The 23,267-nt window shown below is 37.7% G+C and overlaps 1 protein-coding gene across 8 annotated transcripts in view; it reads right to left on the reverse strand.

The window, feature by feature from the left end:
- LARGE1 (LARGE xylosyl- and glucuronyltransferase 1) overlaps nt 1-23,267 on the reverse strand; it is a 293,661-nt gene that overhangs the window by 242,160 nt on the left and 28,234 nt on the right. For 2 of the 8 annotated variants that reach the window (XM_064654909.1, XM_064654908.1), the window contains one exon: nt 9,285-9,375. The exons of 5 other annotated variants lie outside the window; for them this stretch is intronic. In XM_064654909.1, coding sequence (XP_064510979.1) covers nt 9,285-9,293 — 9 coding nt within the window. In that variant the 5' untranslated portion in view covers nt 9,294-9,375. Of the gene's footprint in view, nt 1-7,427; nt 7,490-9,284; nt 9,376-23,267 lie in introns of those variants that run through there. One more of the 8 variants, XM_064654911.1, reaches the window with a different exon arrangement.

The following is a 23,267-nucleotide window of genomic DNA, read 5'->3' on the forward strand; positions in this document are numbered from 1 at the left end:
TTGCCTCTCTAGGTATTTCCCATTCATGACTTCTGGCTAATTTCATCTAAATTTGACAGAGTGTCAGCAGTTTCAACAGATGAAATTCTTGCCAGTTTTATGAAAATCGGCAACTAAGGAAGCATAGGAAGAAGAACAAAGTGAGTGTTCCCACTGAAGGAAGGTAATTACACCTCAGACTTTACCCAAGACTTTAGCATGTGAATGGGTTTGCACTAGCCACTCTGTCTGTTGTTAATTCTCCAACTAAGTAAGTGATATAAGTATCTGTGAATGTTTTGTAGAGAGGTAGATGAGGATAACAGGATACATTTCAGTAGACAATCAGTCCTCATTAGTTCAGCTGTTTATGAAGCAAACTGTTTTACATTTAAATTCCATGCTCAGTGTACTATTGAGCACTGTGGTTAGCAGAACAAATAGTGTTTTCACTTTAGAAGAGATTGAAAACTGAACCATTGAAAAAAGCGGGAGAAATTTAGTCAGAGTTATGACAACTCTTTACTGATCAAAACCCAGAATATCTGTAAAGAGGTATCAGACAGCAGTCTGAAAAGCAACTAGTTCAGGGTTGTCATCATGAAAGTGGAGATCTGAGCTTTCTCGCCATCCTGAATAAATGCCAAATTAGAATGTCAGGAAGAAGGCATTCAAGAACTCTCTCAGTACTGTTTATAGTTCAGAGTTTAAAAGATATTCCCTCAATTAAATAACCCAACTAACCAGATAATGCCCTAAACATCTGCTTTGCACATCTCTAGCCAAGTAACATCCTACATTTGTAACTGTAATTTTTCCTGCTAACAGGTCAAATGGGAAAGAGTAGAAACATCCTATTGTCCAAGAGCAGCAAGGCTCACCCATTCTAGGAAAACAGGTAAATGTACCAGGGCATCCCCTAATACAACAGTCTTCGTAACAGACCTGAAAAATAAGATCTTGAATCTTTTAAAGATTCATTTATTCATTTTTTTAAATAGATCCAATATTTAAATGTCTCATAATCCAGAAAAGAATTTTGGGCAACATGTTATAGACCGCAAGAATGGCACTGTACTTCCTTTCAGCATACATAGCTCTTCCCAGTGCTGTGGTGTTCTCTCCACAATGCATTCATAGTAAGCAGCATTCCACTCCTCTGCTGCTACTTCAATAACCTGACAAGCCAAAGCAATTCCTCCCCTCTGCTTATTTTCCAAATTACAATCACCTATTCTAAAGAGATCATTTAGCGTTCTGGATGTGTAGCATTGCAGGTAAGAACTGCACTACAGAAGTATAATGGTTTCAGTATTTCCCAGTTTGGTAGAAACACCTTTCCTGCCTGAACCTTTTTATGATCACATTTGCTCTCCTTTAGGATTGCCTCACAGACACAGTTCATAACCACCTTGCAGCTGACAGCCATATTCCATTCTTTCTCTTTTAGTCATTTTCAAACAACAGCATTTCCAACATATTAAAAGAACTGTTACAATTGCATGCTATCCATATTATGCATCTTCTTTTTCTGTCCAGCACTTCTGACCACTATTCCAGCAACTTTCAGCCTTCCTATTTTTCATGCCAACTTCCTTAAAAAGAAAGCATTAAAATATTCTGAAATATCATCTTTGAGGTACTCCAGCATTATTTTCTCTATCTAGCACTCTTCAGCTTTACTAACTGATTTATTACAATTGCATTGATTCTCTTGCCCACCCTTTCACTCCTTATTCTAAACTTCATTTTGTTTTAACTAGTATTTCCCCATGTAATAATGCATCAGATATTTTGCTGAAATTCAGATAAATAAGCACTCCAACCCCTTTTTAAAAATTAGTTATAATGTTAGATAGTAGATTAGTGTAGTAGTAGCACCTCTCTTGGTAAACTGGGCACATTTCATCTCATTTGCTGTTCACCTCCATGCCTGTAAGCATTCCCTTCCTCAAAATGTGTTCTAAGATAATGCACTGAGATCAAACTAACAAGTTTGTAGTCAGGTAGATGTCTCTGCTCTGTTTTTAAAGACAGACACCACAGCTACCCTTTTCCAGCCATATAAAACAACCTGCTATCTATAAATTCTAAAAAAATCCTAACCAGTAGATTTACAATTTCATGGGCTGGTTACTTCAATATTCTGAGGTAGGGATTATCCGGTCTGTTCAGTTTCAATACATTAAATTCTTTGCAGTTTGCTTTCACCTCAGAAATGGTAATTTCCATTTCTATATATACCCCTTCCCAAGAGCTAGCCTGCCTTCCCTACACACCCTACATTATCATCTTGACTGAAAACAACAGCAGAGCATTCATTTAGCTTTCAGGCCAGATGCAGATTACCTTTATCCACAACCCAATCATTTCTGTATGTTTTCTCATGTTTCCTTTCTCATCCTCTCGTTACGTTTAGTTACAGAGTTGTTTACTATGTGTTTTGACTTTCTTTAAAGAAAGATCTACTTTTCTGCATTGGTGACAAACTTCAGCACTGAATGTGTGTTGAAGGCTATTCTATAAATAGGAACAATCTCGTTCACCTGTGGGAATCACTGAATTAATCCCAAAAAGAGATGGAAGTTTAAGAACTTGTGAAACTGGCACACACTTCAACTTGAAAACTGGGCTGTGGAGATCTAGCAAAAATATGTGTAAAGAAGTAACAGAGGATGTCCATGCAGCAGCTGTGGAGCTTTTAAATATATTGTATATTTTCATACATAAGACTGTATCTTCACATCACTGGCTTTTAAGGGATTTTGGTCATTCTTTCATGACAGTGAGTATATAAGGAAAACAATAATGTGAAGTTGAATGATTCAGAAAGCAGCTGTGCTGCTGTAAGGTACAAATAAAAAGGTTAATTCTCAACTGTGATGTATGCACAGGTTACCATGAGGCAAGTAGTTAACTTGTACCAACTGCTGAGAAACAACCAGAATACACGTTTGTATCCTATGCTAAAACAGAGTTACTTCAGTTCTCAGCTGAAAAGGAAGTAAGCTGCCACACAGACGTTGTTGTGGAGTCGGGGCAAGTGTGTGGACAATCAACACAGGCAGCTGACATACAGAATCTTGCTACTCAAATTAACCTGCCTAAGTCCTCTAAATCTACCAGAAGGTTATTGGTAGTCTACCACTACACATATGCAAGCATGGCTTTTCTGTGCTTTTTTGTGTTGTGGAGCACAGTATTACACGCCTGGTCTCACAAACATCAAATAGAGGGAATAATCATCTACCTCACCCTGCTGGCTAAACTTTTGCTAATACAACCCAGTATGTAATTGGCCTTCTTTGCTTCAAGGACAAACTGTTTTCTGATGTTCAATTTGTCATCAAGCAGAGTCCCCAGGCCTTTTTCTGCAGACCTTTCTACCCAGTCTGTCCCCATCCGGTTGTTACTGCATGGGCTAATTCCATCCCAGGTGCAGGACTTCATACTTACCTTCCATTCCCTTCTTCATTTCTTTTTTGGTTTGGGTTCTTTCTTATTGCCCCTATGCATCCAGGTTGTGAGATAGGTAAATATGGTAGGAATCCAGAATTTCCAGGAGAGAGGTATGACTCTCTCCTTTCTCAACTTTGTAATCAAGGAATTCTTAGTCACAACATGACTGTTCTATATTAAAAAAAAAAATGCATACAGCATAACAAAACTTCTTTCAAACTCTTCAACTATCAGCACACTGCTGATATTTTTACCAATCTTACTTTTTCCCTTTCAGAAACTCTCAGACTTTATTGCAAGATCTTGAAATACTGTTCTGAAAGAGAGAAAGAAAAAAAGAAAACCCTCTGTCCATCTCCTATCAATCGTCTTGGCCACCCTCATTTATTTTCTCTTTATCTAATAGACAGTAGCTAGACGATAACTAGTAATCTGTCCTATTGACAGGAAGTGCAAGTAAATTTTTCCCTTGTCTAGATTGCAATTCTAGATTGCCACTAGTGCTGAAATTCGCTCCTGCTTTTTGTTTTAAAATCAAATAGCTACATTACCTTCATATCATAGCTAATGGGGGTGGGAGATGTCCTATTTCTGAACATGTGCTATTTACAGAAGTCTCATGTCAGTTCTAAAACACAGAAGGAGTGAGTCATCTGTATCCTATACATGAAAAACTAAAGTAATTTCTTCACTACTTACAAACCCCTTGACCAGCTCTCCTATTCTAACAACACACCAAGAGCAGCACTGCCAGGCATTGCTTGGGTAAAGGGGAACATGAATTTTCACCCTACCAGGCATGCCATATGTAGAGCATTAACTTAAACTGGGGCAAAGAGGATTTACATAATAGCTTTATACACTAATCGTATAGTCTTCAGACCTCTACAGTTGGCAAATAAAAAAAATGGTGCCCTATTTATCAGGATAATTACTCAGGGGATCCCACAACACAAGAGAAAACCTATATAAAATCAGTATAACATAACTTTTTTCCCCATTGCCTAAATATCTTTCAGAGTCTAGAAAGTATATTATGCAATATTCTTGTGTCTTTCACACTGTCATCCAAAAAATTGTGGCAGACACCCCAGGAACATGTGGACTAATTTGAAGCAGTTCAAAGAAGGTAGCTGGTAAGAATGGATGCACTGTCTACAGGCCTAAGTTTGCTTGTTTCAGATTACTCATTTAGGAAGGAAAAGTTGTCAGTGAGGAACACAGCAGTGCTAATATACCACATATTTAGTAAACCAGGCTGAAAACAGTACAAAATCCCCAGTAAATACTCATAAAAATTATTCTAAGAACAATGCTATAATTGCCAAGACTTAACGATTTTATTTATTTATTTATCCTTAAATTGATTTGCAAGTGACGCAAAATGAGGAAACTGCAGCATTGGCTGAAGAAAAAAGCCTGCAGTATGCTAATCTCATCCAGCTTTGCCAAGCCACCTCTGTCCTGATCTGCAGTAACTCTTCATTTTAGTTACAGATCTCCCCTGAAAAGGGGTCCTCAGTTATGCCAGAGAGCACAACAGATTAGAGTTGAGAAAAGTTGTCCAACAGGACAAGAACAAGTAACTCTTTCACTTGGAGCCTCTCTTGGAGTTGAATATTGCTGTATTGGATCCCAGAGACAGTTATAACATCAAAGGCAAAAGCTAAAATTTAACATGACCCTATTGCTATTTACTAAGCACAATTAACTTACATGGCACTTGGCAAACCACTGAAAGAGGGGACCTCTGTCCAAATAAACTTAAAATATGCAATAAAAAGAGAGAACGTGAATTAGTTATTCAGTACAGAACAGGCAGTGAAATGGATACATTTTAGTTTAATATACATAACACTATTCTTTTCTTTTATGCACATAGTGATGTGTGCATAAAACACACAGGATGTGTGTTTTAAAGAGGAATTCAGTCAAGAAAAACAGGTTACTGTTTGCAAACACATATAAAGTAAGAACAGCTTTCTGATGCAATCAGAGAGAAATTCTAAGCATAAGGGTCAGCATGAGAAAAGATGGTAATAAGCAAGAAGAACCTACAATAAGGCTGTAATGCAGGAAGAGAGAGAAGACAGGAGAATAATGGTACAGGCAGAGGCTTGCCAGCATTCTGGCATACTGCTGTCAAATGTCTTAATAACTCTTGGGCAGCTCTGAGCATGGAGGAAAAATGAGTTCAATAGTCAAGGTACTTCAGCACACAACAGCTGTTCTCTTTACCTCAGAGGGACTATTCATGGGTGTAGAGTTAAGCATAAAATAAATTATATATGAATGAGGTGGAAACCAATCAGAAGACATCACAAGTAATTCTTCAATTGTTGCCCACCCAAAGACAAAGCAGGAAGCTGCCAAAAGTCTTGCACAAACTGTCTCCAGTGTAAAGCCAGATGGTTATTCTTTATTCAGGTAAAGGTCTTCCTTCCCTTATCTATACCACTATTGCTTTCAGATTAGAGGACAAGTCACGCTTTACAGAATCATAACTTAAATCTGCCTGACTCCATTTCTGTAGCTATACTTCCAGATCACAACTATGAGACTCCTATGCTCTAGTTGTCAGCTGTGCCAGTGGGGAAACTGACTGCAACACAGAAGATATGGATAATGAGAGGCATGCCACTGTTTAATTCCCATCACTTTTTATACAGTATTGCTGTGGTAGCAGGTCTTGCTCCAAGTAGCTGCCCACATATAAAGAGAGTCATTTGACTTTCAAGTCCAAAAGAGTCACTGTCCATCTTCTCTGAGGAAAAGGTGGGAGGACGAATGGAATCATGGTATAGGCCAGGCTGGCCCATGAGCTGCCACTTGGGTCAAGCTGCTACAAATCATATAGAATAGACTCATAGATGAGATGGAAATTTCACCACTGAGCATATTTAACATATTTCTCCTGCCTAATGTTGGAAACAGCTCTAGACTACCAAAACTCTGCTTATTCTAAAGAGCACTTAACCACACACGAGAGGTTGCATATGCAGGATGTTCACGCTTAAGGGGATTTCTTTCTCATCCCTTGGGATTTTTTTTCCTGTTTTCCCAGATCTCATGGTTCAACATTTGCTGGAAAGCTTACTTTTGTTCTAAAATTCTTGGTGTACAACCCAGAGAGCAGACACTTCTTAGCTAAATTGGGCTCTTAAACCCAATACCTTGACAATTTTGAGCTGGAGGAAGCTACTGACTTGATTTGGATGGCCTGTAGTTATGCTTCATGGAATTTAAAAAAAAAAAAAAAAAGACATTAAACCCCAAATTGATACTTCTGAAATATTATGTATTTATTTTTTATTTGAAAATTCATTCCATTTTTTCATGCAAACTGTCCAGGTAATGAAGTGTTACGTACTAGGAGGCACAGAAGTGAAGTCCTTCAAACTACAAAAACAGAAACTAGAGCCTACAAACATGTAAAAACTTCTTAAATCTTTTTTCATTATACTCCATCTTTCCAAATTTGGTTATACAGACAACTCCACAAGGACTAACTTCATGCCTATGTCTGCCATCTCTTTGTTACCCACATAAAAAAGACGAGATTATCTAGGATCCTCTGCAGTCCCAACACTTAACTGAAAGAGTCATATAACTGTAACATTTTAAGAACCAAATAAAAGCAATGAAGAACAAAACATGTTTTCCTGAAAATGTATGAGTAAATTACTCTTGTTATCTTATGCAATATTGTGCTATAATGGATTCAATAGTACTTGCAAACCAAATTATAAACTAGTACAACATAAACTTAAATATCACAATGTAGTACTAGATAAATCGGCAGTAACAAGAAATCCCTGTGACTAGCTTTTTGGTTAAAAATCAATCCCCATTATAAAAGAATTTGGATAATATGCTAAATGTGGATAATGTGCTATATTGACTATCCTCATTAAAAACACAAACAGCAGATCTAAAAAACAGCAACGGTAGTAATTGGTTGGATGGTTTCAAACAAATTAAGAGCATACCAGAAAATCCTCCTGAAAGGAAAGTAGGACTTCTAGATCCAGAATCTGGCAGGGAAACTCAATCCACAAGAGAATGTCAAATTGCTTTCTCCTGCTAAATACAGTATGACAGAATTGGTGATAAATAAGTAAGCTCTGTTTTGCAAATTATCAAATGCAAAGCAAAGTACTGCGGGCATGTCCTGCAGTGCTTTACACTGCACTTCACTGACTATGTTGATTACCATTTTATGAGCAGAGACAAGTCCTTTGCTTGTCCACAATTTTTTTTCCAGAATAATTCTGCTTCTCACTTCAAGTTGTGCATAACAGTATCTTTCAATAGCCCTGTACTATTTAGTTTTGCAGCAGGACTTTCTAGAGATTGCTACTTCTCCCGAGGTTAAAATACAAATGATACCTGCATTAGGAGAAATGACAAATTTCCCCAGGAATCCTGGATGGACAGAATGGGCCAAGCTGTATTATACCCAAATATCAAGTTAAGTAATGAAGACCTTACATAGCTCATCCAATTATCTTCCCACCTTGCTATCCAGAATCATGCAGTTTCCCAGAAACAACCTCTATCCTGAAATATAACTTTCCGAATGGAAAATCATCCAGGCACAAGATAAAACTTAGATTTTTGCCCATTTGTCCAGCTTCTCCAGAAAGCCTTTGGTGAACAAATATTCATTTTGTTATCCATCCCTCTCACTCTCAACATTACATTTTTCTTGTATGTGTAAAAAATGAACAAGTTGAAGTATTCTCTTCCTTTTTTTCCCCCATCAAAAAAAAATAAAAATAAGGAATAGCTACCATGGGAGAATCAGACTGCTGCCTGACTAACCAAGGGCACTCCCAAGCACACAAAACATTCTCATGCTGAATGAAGAATAATATGCACTCCTCAGGAGGAGATGCAAATGTTGCTGTTTAACTTCTTCAAAGGCAAGGATACTAGAAGCTGGCATGAAGCTGCCCTGCTACCATACGCTCCTGGGCATAATTAGTCAACCAGAAACTTTCCCTTGAGAATGACAGGCAATAAGAGAATGTGATCGCTGCATAAAATAGGAATGAACAGGTCATGTCAGTGAAGTAAGGAAATAACTTCCAGGCAGTTTTGTTCTGCAAGAACCAACACATAGTGATGCACCTGTTTTCTATCACAACTATAAAATCGTAACTACGGAAGTTCCTTCGGGTTGGAATACAGGAACAGTTTTAGGTAATTAAATAATCCCCCTAAGTTGTATTTTCACAATGCTTTTGCATATTTTGAAGTTCTGAGTCACAGAATCATAGAATCAACCCGGTTGGAAAAGACCTCCGAGATCATCAAGTCCAACCCTTGATCCAACACTGCCATCAGTTCCTTCTTAGTGTCACGAATCATACAGGGTTAGAATATGGAAAACAAAACACATTTCTGATAAAGGTTATTAGAGCTTGGACACCCCATGAGCTGGACTACTTGCCACACCTCCAGCTGCCCCAAATTTTTGAGCATATTCAATCATAGACCCCTATAATAGACAAACACTAATACACTGCCATTCAGTATTGTTTCCTTATGTTCAAAAGTGAACAGTTGCAGCCAACAGAAACTTTCAAGGATTTTTTTTTTTTTTTAAGAGCAAGTGGCTCTGGTATAGCCTGCAAGGTCCAGCAGGCCTAATAGTTTTGTCAGTGGCACTTGTGTGCTAGCAATCACTGAATTCAATACCATCCCTTACTGATACGCCCTTTCAAGGTGTATCAGACAGAAAGATGAGAACATTAGGGCTACAATTTGGGACTAGAATGAGAATTTTTAATCTAAGGAACAAGACACATGTAGTCATGACTGATGTTGGGGAAATCTGATACCTTTAACATTCCTTATGTTCCTGTTGAACTTCTTTGTAGGTTCACTTGGGCTCTTCAATCCTACCCTACAGAAAGTTTTCCACCTCTGGTCCTGCAGAATAAAGTACATTGTTACTGACTTGCTAACTCTCATTTCCCTCTGGGATTGCTGATAATTCTCCCAGCTTTGTACACAGGATGGCTGACAACTGTTTTATCATGTATCCTGTCCTCTTTTACTGTAAACTCTTATCGCTATCTGCAAGGGCACTTGGATCTCCAAGATGGGAGTTAACTCTTGTAGCTGGGAGTTTCTTTGGCACAGTGCACCTCAAAAGGAAGTGGCATGGCAGAGAAAAATAGCACTACTCGATTGACAAAGCTGTACCCAAACTTGCTGCCACCAACTGCCAACATACTGCTGTCTCAGTCACCAACTGTGCAAGTTGACCCTCAGTCAACTGAGTATGAAGGCAAATAGGTCAAAACTCCTTTCCATACTTACCCATCATCTACTAGGATACTATGACAAACTTAAAGAATAGAAGAGTCCAGATTTTCAGAAATACTATTCATGTATCAGGCTTAAAGGCTCAAACAGAAGTGGTTATTTCCCTTACCTCTTTTATTCTTTTATTTTTGACAAAGTTATTTTTCTCCCCAGTAGCTGTAATAAAAACTGAAATTAACACAGCTCCATTTTATATCATTCCTCATTCATGTTTTATCAAAATCATCCTATGAAACACAGAACAATAAATTTCTACCGCTTTCCATAAATGATACTGCTCTAAAATTTACATTTGTTAAATATGCCAGCAGAAAAAGCATAAATTTTGTGGGGATACTACAGCGATCTTTATTTTCCGTGATTCAATAATAATATTTTGCAACAACTGATCTGTAATAAAAACATATACAAATTATATATATATCCACACATGCACACAAACATGCACCTGAACGTACTATATGGAATCCAAAGAACATTCTGCTTCAGTTTATAACAATTAGTTAGTGTAGCTACTGACAATATTTAACAGCCTTTCTAAAAATTGACAAATATTTCTTATTCTGCTTATACTTTCAAAATAGATTCCATGACATTCCATGTCACATTTCATTCTATTAGAATGATGCTGTTTGAATTCAGCAATTTCTTAAGATACAAATGGTTACTTTATTTATATTCATGCAATTTAATTTCTGTGTAATATTTTATTATGATCAGCATTTATACACTACCGAGCACCTACAACTGGACAACCCTTTAGTGCTCAGAACAAGGAGATTCACAAATCTATTCCATTCCAGTATCATGTTGTATTTACCTCCTTAAAGCAACACCAGAAACTCACAAGTTGTGTTAGTGGAGAAATTTTCTTAAAACAATTTGAATATGCCAGTCTTCAACTCACCAGGTTCTTTACCAATTCCACCCTTACAATTTAGTGATGTAGGATCCTGCATAAAGAACAGCTGATGAGAAATTCACGTACCCTAGCAAAATCTAACACTTTTTCCTCTATCCTAGCTGAAGGTAGGAAAAATATACGAAAGCTGCACCAAGTGCCAAAGGAATAAAGAACAAGAGAGGTCTGCAGATCACACATTTTTCTCAAAAATAATTTATAGATGGCAGAAAGAAGCATGGTGATTTTCTAACTTAAAAGTGCCTTATCTTTGCCTCTCTCTATCCTTCTCCCTTCCTGTTTTCATTTGCTGCCCAATCTAGTCACTTTTTCATCCACTTCTTTCCTGCTCCCATCTTTTTTTTTTTTTACTTATGATCTACCCCAGTACTTCCAAAATCACATCCACAAGCCTGCTAGAAGTGTTCAATAAGCAACAGTGCTTTCTCATTCCTGAGAAGTGTCAAAACTTATTTCTAGGGTTTGAACCAGCTCAGAAACATCCAGAATCCAGATGAGTCTTTGTTCCCTTCCTCCCTATCTTCAACCTTTCTTGAGCTCAAACATGGGCCCTGAATCAGAGGCCTCCTTCCTGGTATCATAAGGATGATCTACAATAGAAACAAGGAAGTACCTATACTTCAAAGATCACATTGTTGCTTGACATCACCAGTGTTACACTTAGAGAAGCATTTCTATTATTCCTAAGTCTCCTAGGTGGTGGTGATTTTTAACCCTGGCCCTCAGTTTCTAGCAATCATACGACACTGCACAAAACCCCTGAATGAAGATCTATACTTTTATTGAGAATTAACTTCTAGTTTCAATACAGCACAGAAAAATAGAATCTCAAAAGATTAAGAAGGCAAATAATAAAGGCCTAGTACTTATTTCCATGGGTTTGAATCCTATATTTGTTTTCTGAAGACAAAGCAGGGATGTGATTCTGATCTGCAATTCTGGAATTGACAGTAACACTGTAAAGAGAAACAATCTCAAGATTACTGGGGCCTTGCAGTAAGAATTATGTCTGCAGACTTAGGTGATGGGGAAAATTATTCTGTAGCAAACTGCATTCTTGTTCAACTCAAGGCAGAGAGAAACAGGTAAATTTAATTCCATTCCTGCAATGTGAAATTGCCCACTCAGAGTTTATAGTAGGATGGAAGCTTTGTTTCCAACTGATGACTTTAGGAACCTGAAAAGAATTCCTAGTTACACATGAACCAGGAAGAACATAACCTGAGCTTTGAGATCCCACCTGGTGATTTTCTGTATTTTACACTGGCTAACTTCCAAGCTAAAAAAATTTAGAATTCTAGAATATCCTAAGCTGGATCTACAAAGATTCCCAAGTCCAACTCCTGACCCTGCCTAGGACAGCCCCAAGAATCACACCATGTGCCCGAGAGTGTTGTCCAAATGTTTCTTGAACTCTGGAAGGTTTGGTGCTGTGACCACTTCCCTGGGGAGCCTCTTCCAGTGTCCAACCACCCTCTCGGTGAAGAACATTTTCTTAATGCCTAACCTAAACCTACCCTGACACAGCTTCATGCAGTTCCCTCGGGTCCTGTCACTGGTCACCAGAAAAAAGAGATCAGTGCTTGCCCCTCTGCTTCCGCCTGTGAGGAATCTATAAACCACTATGAGGTCTCCCCTCAACCTCCTCTTATTTAGGCTGAGCAAATCAAGTGACCTCAGCTGCTCCTCATACAGCTTCCCCTCTGGACCCTTCACCATCTTTGATGCCCTCCTTTGGATGCTCTCTAACAACTTTGGATCCCTCTTATGCTGCGGTGCCCCAAACTGCACACAATATTCAAGGTGAGGCCACACCAGTGCAGAGCAGAACGGGAAAATCACATCCCTCATGGGCTGGCGATGCTTTTTCTGATGCAATCTAGGGCACAGCTGGCCCTTTTTCTAGAACTCATTGGGGAAAAAGTATTGCTTTCTCAGTCATTTTCTGGACTTCTCTGCACTTTGCAACATTTATCCTTCACATTTCTTGCTCTAGATTCGCACACTCTTTAATGAGATTATTGTTTAACAGTTCTCCTGGAAACAACCCAAATATCAGACTTTCCACATTTCCTATGTTACAATAAGTCTTCTATCAGTTCAGAGTATATTAAATTGTCAGTATCTTAAAGAAACACCCACAAGCCCTTGAAACCAATGGTAGATAGCTACAGCTTTGATCCTAGCAACACATTTACAAATGCTTAGTCATCATCAAGAGTTGACCACTCTCTACAAGATTGCTTGCTTTACTAAAGTGAATGCATGGTTTATGTATTTGCAGAACTATGATCTAAGTGAAGAGGAACTGCATTCTGAATATTTTGTTATCTCAGTGTTGCAGCTCTTGCAGTTACTACAAGTTGCCTGGTATTTGTTTTTCTTCTTCCAAATCACAAGAGCTTTAAGAGCTTGAAGAATTGAACCATAACAGCTCAAAAACCCAGATGTAAATAAGAAGAATCTATTTAAAAATTCTATGTTTTTTTTAGCAACCTTCTGATTTTAAAAATTACATGAGTGTGCTGCAAGGACTGATCTAATTTCTCAGTTTGCACTGGATTCTGATAGCAGCTGGGGAACTTCCACGAAGTGTAGCATTTAATATTTTCCCCAACTCCCGTTACCCTTTAAATAAACAAAACATTGCAAAATCTTAAATAGAATTTTCTAGCACAATAGGAACTTGTGTTTCTTTTTCCAATTAAAAAAAAGAAAATAGATACAGTGCTGGAACAGGAGCAAAGCAAGTGCGGTTTACAGCAGTATTTGTTTAAACTTTATGTCTTTCAATTAAAAAGAAAAAAAAGAAAACATACATATTACACTATTTTACACTTCTGTAATCAATTGATACAGACAAAATATTGAACTTGCACTCCTACAGCTCTTTGGACATGTAGAAACAACAGCTGCTCTTGAGACCACATGAAATTCAAACAAGCTCTTTTAGATTCCAAGAGGTGGAACCCTCCATAGAAGAAATAAAAACACTGAGATGTCATTGTAAATTACCACACTTGTTAAATTAATTATTAAATAACAAAATATGAAGTATCACACAGAGTTAATCAAGACTTTTTTTGTTCAGTGTTCTATGATCAGCCAAGTCAAGTCAGCAAAAGAGTGTGAACACACTCAAGACAAACTTTTCCAAGGCCTTCTACTAGTCTTGAAACTGGGAAGAGAACTCAGATTAAACTTAATCAGAGCTATTCAAAATTTAGCATTATGTGGGATTTCAGTTGTTTAATAAGGTTGCAATTGCTGATGCTCCAACAAAAATTTAAATATTGACAAGGGACTACTCAAAACAGATTTCTGAGGACAGCTGATGAGATATTAGGAATGAATGACAATTTCAGAGCCTAGTTTTCCCCCAGTCTACATTCACAAAGCACAGAAGAATGGCACCGTTTCAAGTTCTTGCAGTTCAAAGGAAGAAATACAAATGTACATCATAGTTTAGGTGGGAAAACAAGAACAGACAAAGAACACTGATTTCTTCTATAGGCACTTCTTTTCCGTATCAGTTTTAGCTTTAAGACAAGGTCCCTTGAAACACAAATACAGGATACAACCAAAAGCCATAAGCATTCCCATCACTGTAGATCCTGTCAGTGCTCCAGACATTGATTTAAACTCTGGACTGTTTTTTTCCATTTCCTTTCTCCCCACAATCTCCCAAGCACACAGCCCTGCTGAATCCCCTGTATTTGAGATAGATTTAGAATCTCCTTTGTGAATTCCCCTATGGTGGGAAGAAAATAAAAAAACATTCTATGAATCTTTAACTGAGTATTGCTATGGCAACAAACATAATTCAGAACTTTTAAAGCCATTTCTAATGGGAAGTATTTATACAGACAAGTTAGTACATGGCTTTAAAACAGTCAGAAATGTGTAATCAATCAGGAGGGATTACTCATGAAATTCATCTTGTCTTTCTTCAAATATAACATTAAAAGGTTTAAAGTGCTACTGTTTGACCTGGTACTTAGAGAGGACAATGATGATTATAGGAAATGCTTGCTTGACCAGGTGATTTAACAAGCACAGCTTTGGGCACCGAAGTATAGAAATTTCTATGATGATCAAGCAATGAATTCAAATAAAAGAGCTGTAAAATAGCACTTCCTCCTCTGGTTTGATCTTCCATAGTGTTTACAATTATACTTCAGTGCAATTTTCAGTGGCACAGAAACTCCTTGTCAACGTCCTTAACTGACAGATTAAGATTAAAAACAACGATAGTTTTCTAGAAAAAAGCCATGGGCTGTAAGTCAAGAGATAAGTTCTATCTATAACTCTGGGTCAAGACCTATACAATTTGGTCATACCACAGTTGTTTCCACTTCCCATCTACATAATGAGATAATGCTACCTTTCCCCTAATCCTCTGTTCAACTTTCCTTTTTATTAGGTCATGAACTCTTCCAGGCAAGAACGGTTTTTACGACATGGTTGTAGAGGGACAGTGCACAGATTTTTGGCTGGGATTTCTGACTGTTATCATCAGCAGGTCTCAAAATGTGCTATAATTTGTTAAAATTGCAGTTAAAAGACAGGTAGTAAACTTCAGCATTTACTGTGGCCCTAATGAGCCAAAATAGTCTGTGACTGCAGTAATCTAAATCTATTTAGAAGTGGAACTGAGAGGAAAAAGTGACAACACATATAGTCACAATTGCTTTTGACTGGTAAGTTTCCTGTGTTACAGAGAACACAGTGACCACCTGTCCACAAACTGCTTATAATCGGGGAGCTGAGAAGCAACCTGTGCTATTACCTTTTTTTTTTTGTTCACCCCCTCCTTCCTGTTCTATTTTCAGAAGAGCTGAGTCTAAAAATAAGGTGATCGGCACATAGCATGGCACTACTTATATGGGATTTTGTTAGAGAGCCCTTGCCTCAACAAAAAGGTTCAGAGAAACTCCTTATTACAGTTTCCACAAGCTGACTTGAGATCACCATGGTTTCATACTATATATTGTATGTATTACTATATATATTACTGTTTCTGATTCAACTATATACTTAAAAGACCTAAGAGTTGATGTATTCTATTACACTTTCAAGAGTAGTTCTAACCTTCCAAAGGATGTTTCAAATTCTTCAATAAAGCCAGATATCAACATCTACCTGTGATGAAATAAACTCCACAGCAAAGCAATTCCAATACTACATCAGCAGGATAAAGGGAATGCAGTCCTTTAAAGAATGCAAATCACAGAGACTCCAAGTTCAATTAGTGGTATATAGAGGATAGGACTTTTATCAATGCATCCAGTTGCCTTGCTGTAGCACCCTCTACTAACCTAGCCTAGAATTCACACCGTGAAATAGCCCAAAGAACAGTATCTGCCACAGCAAACCACTGTATAATCAACATGTATTTTCTTAAAGAAACAAGATAATTATATTTCCATCACTAATCTAACCAAGATGAACACTAAAGCATGCCCAATGCTGCAACCACAGCAAGTCTGTAAATCATTCTGCTCCAAATCTGCAGCACTGGGAACTTGCTCAGGTACATTTATCTAACAGCACTGCTTGTTATGGCGGTCATTGATAAAGTTTTCCCTTTCACAATTAATATAGCAAGCACTGGCTAAAAGAGCACATTTTAAATGACACAAAGCATAGCTGTAAAGAAGTCGCAGTAGGAAAAATTTTCCATACTTGAGAAAACTCCTTTTAAGATAATTCTCTTATGTTATAACAGATGCTGAGAAATGGATTTTTTAAAGAAGGCTGTTTACATAGGACACACGCAAATACGTTTATTTTTTTACTTCCTCTGCAGCTGCAACTAAGAAACTATTCCCAGATCTTTGCTGAGATAGTTGGTGATTATCACGTGCAAATAGAAGAAACAAACATCAACACATTGTATGCCACATTAAGTTCTATTCCTGATAAAACCTCTAGGGTACAGAAACACAGTCAAATGAATGGGGAAAAGACAAAAAGGAACTGAAAAAAAGTGGGGAAATTTTACACTATTGAAAAGACATTACAGATGAAGCCCAGTAAGGACAGTTTCAATTACATGTTACTGCCACTGTTCATGGTTCTCTTGTCAATTCTACACAATCAACATTCATTGCTGCACAGTTCTGACTTTCAAGATCTCATCACTGTTATTTTAGAAAACTTTGTATAAATGGGTGCACATTCTATAATTTCATGCAATTCTGATTCTAACTTTCTATTTTGACCTCACTGTATGAAGAGAAATAATATTCTATATTTTTTTATTTAAAAATAAGACCAACTGCCAGATTAGGAACACAACTGCAAAGATGCCTTGACGAAGTATAGAATGAAGCATGAAGTTTAGAATTACTGCAGAAGAAAAAGCCTATCCTGGGAATAAAAGAAACGTAATTTAATAAAAAACCACAAATGAAGCATTTCCAAAAAATAGTCTGGGCTGGTTTTCCTCCTCTTTTTCCATATGGGATGTCTTCAGTCCCAGAGCAATCAAGTATTGAGTGGGCTGCAATTCGTACTTCCATAAATATATGAACATGATCTTGTTTCTCTTTCTGTTTCAAAGATTCTCTCATACTCATGTTTATTTTTTAAAGCACATGTCTGCATTTAAATGAAGTTCATTAAGAAGATAGGTACCTGATAGGTACATTTACTTTGGAGTTATTTTTACTTTGCATCTTCCATCTAGCCTTTCACCTCCCATTTTTATCCTGGTAAACTGATGAGGAAAGGTCAGTAAGCATGGGAGCAAATTTGGTATTCTCAGCTGAGCACCACATCAAAGACAAAATTGACAGCTGTAAGAAGATAAAGAGCAACTCATTTTCACTTGGTTAACTTCTATGGACAAGCCTTGGTACAGAGTACAGAAGAAACACTAATTCTTCTCACTACATGTTGGCCAGGCATTAAAGAATCAGTGTGAGAAGTCAGTGAGATGAGAGTCAGTGAGACTGGTTTGCCTACCTGGGGACATTCAGAAAAATTAATCCATGTTAACTACACATGTGGAATTTAAGTATATTAACTAGAGGCTGTGTGAACACACTTAGAATCATGAAATCTCTGCTTGTTTTGACGCAATTCAACGGGCCAAAGAAAGTATCCCACAGAATAGATTTAATCAAGTTAAACTAACTTCTTTCAAATTGACGTTTAATAATACAGCTCAGTTTTCCAGTGTCTCCATGTATGTAATCCTTGACTTCACACACGAAATTTTTATAGAAGCCTCGGCTCAAGGATTACCTATCCATTATTGCTCTCTGCTCTAGGACATGGAATTGGAAATCCTGGAATGGGAGCAAAATTCACATCCCACTAGTGACCAGCCACCAACTGGATGTGGTACCATTCACCACCACTCTCGAGACCTGGTCATCTAGTTTTTAACCCAGCAAAGAGCGCACCTGTCCAAGCCATGGGATGGCAGCTTCTCCAGGAGAATGCTGTGGGAGACAGTATCAAACTCCAGGTAGTTAAAATCCACAGCGTTTCGCTCATCCACTAGGTGGGCCACCTGCTCATACAAGTGGCATCCAGGACTGTGCTTAGCTAGAATATACCAACAAGACTTGTAGCTCCAGAAGAAAAAAAAAAAGCACCAAAAAATCTCCATGAGAGCTGCAACAGTGCTTAACTGTCCTGTGGACACATGCAACATGCTTGTAGAAAGTGACTGATGTGCACTGGGTACATGTACATTCAGGTTTTAGTGGCCAAGTGCACAAGTATCAGGCACCCTGGACTAGTCAGTGCCATCATTGCTGAAACCCACGGACTACACTCTGCTCGTTCCTACTCTTGCTAAATCTAGGTTTTGTTTATTCATGGAAGCTGTGATCACACCTCCTAACTGTAGCTTTTATCTGCCTTAGCTTTGCATATTTTCACTCATGCAATTACTTATACGGGTTTCAGATTCTCTTAAGGCTCTGCCCAGCAATTTCCATACGCAGTCAGAAGACACAAATTATGTTCTCACATGTTGGTTTGGATGTGAAAGACTGGAAAGCATGTACAGAGTTCAGTTTTATCTATTTATATATGTATGTAAGCTTGTGAGCATATGCACATAATTAAAGGCATAGTGTCACAGTGGCATCTTCAGTTGTATCTTTTTTTCTCCCAGAGAGAATTCAAGCTTCACAATATGGCATCTAGATGACAAATGAACCCTGTATTTCTCTCAAATATAATTATGGCTTCAAGACTCATATACAATGCCCAGTATTGGAGCAGAGAGCAAGAAAGTGGATTTAAATTTGCCTTCCAACAACTTTGATTTTTTCTTCCTCTATGGTAATACAAAGGACAAGGAATATCTTTCAAATGTACTTTATTTCCAACTACCAGATTGACAGTTGCTTATGTAATTCTTAATTATCCTCTTTCCTTATCTTAAAGAACTTCTATTTTAGTGATTTTTCCTGTTTTTCAATTAAATTTAGTAGTTTAAAAAAACTTCATCCATGAAACACTGCACTTTTAAACCTGAAGAGGGGGAATTTTCAAATGCACAGACATAAATCGGGAATTAAATTCCTACTGAAAGTCACTGGAAATAAGTCTACTGTCTAGGGCCTCTATCTTCAGTGAAGATGTTTAAGCAAGAACTTAGGACAACATTAGTCTGAGCACTACTCTAGTTCAGATAGCATTAGTCTAAGCACTAAGGGTCATATCTGGATCACTGACTGCACTTGGTGACTTAGTTGTCATTACTGCCACAGCATCTCCCCTGAAGAAAGCAGTTAGGGTTCAGGCAGTCACTATCCAGTGCTTAAGCAATTAGTGAGAGAAGCAAGCGTATCTCCTGAGTTTAAACACAGATATTCCATGTATGGAAGGTAGGCTGACTACTATGTCTACTCATATGACTAAATAATAAAACTCACCAAGATGTAACAAAGCTGTCACAGATCAGAAGATCAAATACCCCTTTGCTTTTGACGCCTATGGCATAGTAAAATGGCATACTAAAATAATTCCTAACCATTTCTGTCTGTACAAGGGAGAGTTAAGTTTTATCACTGCAGATACTCTGATGCTCTCCTGCAGCAGGGAATAAACCCAAAATCTTCACACTAACGAAAAAGAATTGCAATATGTGAGTGTCTGATCATCGGCAGACAATCATATTTGATAGGTATAAAATATAGGATATTCTGTTTTCTGAGACAATTCATTGTATTATAAAACCATCTGTGTAAATAATTTCCCATGACAGAAGTTATGGCAAACAGCTTCTGCAGCACATGCACACTGCAGCTACATACATATGCACAGGACGAAGCAAAGATAAGGTTGCCAGCTCCAAAGAAGAGAGGGCAGAAATGGAAGCTTACTCACAAGTCATACATACTGGAGGTGTGAGGTAGGAGGGAAGAATAACAGCTCATCCTGAAAAACAAGGATCACTGCACATTCCCAAAATTAATTTGACAATGAATAGAAAAATAATAATAAATACATATATACAAAAATATCTAAAAAGAAAAGATCCAGAAACTTGTCTTTGATCTGAATAAAAAGGTTACATTATGTACTCCTAAGACAGGCAGATCAAAATTTTGCACATAAAGAGATCAGGATAAATAGTTTCAGTGACTGAAAGAACAGCGTATTGCACCATCAATATAATGAATATCTAATAACAGCTATAACTGTGCCAACTCCCAGACAGGGAAACCAATCTTGGCAAAATCTCCAGTATAAGCTAAGTGCATTTCTTTTAAAACTTTTAGTACTGGGAAACATTCTAGAAAGTTGGATTACAATATCACTTTCTTTAAAACAATTGTGTATTATAGATTTGACAGGCTCTGCCAGTAACAAATACACTCTCCCACTCACCAACTGTGGATAAGAAACTGCAAGGCAAATGGACACAAGATTTATTGCCTTCTGCAAATCTTAAATTTCCATTTACATACATATCTATATACATCATAAGGGTGCAAAGATACTCAAAGCCCTGCTGTAAGACTGTCACTCCCAGAAGCTTGAAAGGCGGCCTGAGACAACAAAAAAGAGGTGTGAGGGATGATTTTTGCTTTTTGAAGCAGCCTGGCTTTGCCTTTGCAGAATCAGATACAGGCCTACAATTTTCACAGAGCTTCAGCTCCCCTTTTTATCTCCTGAATTAGAGTATTCAACTGAATGGTCACCAGTACTTGATGAAGTTTTCACTTCCTAAGGGAACTCAGCTTGGCTGGCTGAAGAATAAAACTTCAGAACCCACATCATACATAAAAGGAATGAAAGGACCTACCCCACGGTACTCTGTCAAAGATGCTACAGAAGTATTTCCCACTGTATCAATATTTCATGTCTCCTGGCCCCAGAGAGAAGGGAGGTTGCATAGCATGCCCAAAAGAGGAAAAACCCCATTTTTTCTTTTTTTGTTTAAACAGATGGAACACTACTTTAAGAATCCATATATATCAGGAAGCTTCCCAGAATTACTGCCTTAGTTTCCCATCTTTTGCCACTGTTATGAATCGTACAGTACCAGTACCACTTAAATCCTCCCTTTAGGTGTCATATATTGCTCCAAGACTAGCAATTATTTCTGTTCTGTTTGCTTCATAGAATAAAGCTTCATAGAATGCTACATATACACAGTTAATGCTTTTCCCTTCACCTTAGCTGATCAAATTCTGAAAATCTTAAAACTATTTTACTGACAAACATCACTTCAGTGGCACATATGATCTACCAAGTTCCTTATTTTTACTTTTAAGCTTCTGTGGAAGCAGTTTCTTGTCAATGAAAACTGGCTTTGTCTAGTAACTGAAATACTAAAACATCCTACTTGGTTTCCTCCAAAGCACAACCAAGTTTTAGTGCTTATAAAAGAGGCAGCAGAGCTGAAAAAAAAATAAGTGCATTAAGAGATCAGGCCAACTTCCTCACAGACACTTTAAAAAATTATAGATAACTCTCACTTCCCAACATATGAAAAAATCCACCTTCTTATAGAGCTGCCAGCACTTCCCCTTCCCTCACTGCTGAAGTTACCTTCTTCAACCTGTGGTACTGAAAGTCTGAGTCTCTAATCTTACAGGCTCGTTATGCACTCTGCCAGCAAACACTGTTGAGTGCAATTCTCCCAAATACATTTTGAAAAGGCACCTAACAAACTGCAATGCAAAGAGATGTTACAGGAATTCAGTATCTCCTGTCTCCCTTCTCTGTTTCATTTCCCACAATGAGGCTCTCGCCCCGCCACCCTGTTTATCAACATCGGCAGAGAAAGGAAGCCATGGTTTCAGCTGCCTGCAACTTAATAAAAGTCATTAGGCAAAAGGATGTCTTTCCATTGCTGAAACAGAACAATCCATCACAGAAACAGAACACTCAAGAAAGCACTGCTTGAAAGGAGATAAAATTAAGAAAGATAAGAGAACGAGGCTCATAAAATACAACTGAGGAAGACTGAAACATTTTTAAGATGTGTTTTGAAAGTTTACAGGGATTTTGCTGTTAAAAATGTTCCTAAAGTCTAATACAGTCTTGACTTAACAGTTAATTAGCAAAAAAAGCTGTTTTTCTGACTGGCTTAATGTAAGCTGCACCATGAGCAAGAGGGGGACTAGATGAGTTCTGAGGTTCTTCCAATCCAAGTTATTTGACTAATCCATGATGAACATTAAGGGAGTAATATATTTGCTACTGGACATCTAGGGACCTGGGAGTACAAGACACTCAACATTTCTACAGTGATTTTAAAATGGTTTTGCAGGAGGAAGGAAAGACCAGATAGTTTTGGGGAAGCTCTTCCAGGAGTCTCACCAGATTGACAGTAAAATACATACAGCTTAGTAGATAAAGTTGTATCTATCTAGACATGATGCTTAGGAACAATAAATAAGCTTGCAGACAACTCACTACTCTAAAAATACTTTTTGCCTTCTACTGTTCTGTTCTTCTACACTTAAAACTGTATAAGAGTACATTATATACAGCACTGGTCATGTATTTCTGAAAAACAATAATCAAAGTATGAGAACTTAGCTCAACCCAGTGGTTGGTCAGAGGCACTAGAGCCAGGACTTGGGATTTTGAAATTCCACCTACGGTAAAGACATTGGACTGAATTTTTGAGACAAGAAAGGGGACAGAGGTGCATATGCCCCTCAAACTATGAAACTCAGCTGTTGGGAAAGACAGTAGAAATGTGGATCATGGTTAGTATATTCAAACACAATACAAAACTGTGGTATATAGTTTCTTTCTCCCTTTTTTAAGAGCAGCATTTCTGTGTTTATATTCAGGAAGCCATAAAGGAACAGAAGAATCAGCATCACTCCTGACAATGATGAGGTTGACTTACTTATCTGTTACAAATTTATTAATACAGGGCCAATTAATAAGATAAGACCTTTTTTTAGATATCTCAAAAATCCATTTCTTGCTTTTTGCTCCTCTCTGAAGGTGGATAGATAATGAAACTCAGTCAAGTCAGATTAACTTTCATATTGTCAGTGTGGCAGTATTTGGGTTTCAGACAATAACAATTTTGTCATCCTCTAAAATAAGTTTATCACTAGCACAATTTTTTTAC

The sequence above is a fragment of the Pseudopipra pipra genome, chromosome 5 (genome assembly GCF_036250125.1).
Source record: "Pseudopipra pipra isolate bDixPip1 chromosome 5, bDixPip1.hap1, whole genome shotgun sequence".
In the NCBI taxonomy this organism is placed as follows: Eukaryota; Metazoa; Chordata; class Aves; order Passeriformes; family Pipridae; genus Pseudopipra; species Pseudopipra pipra.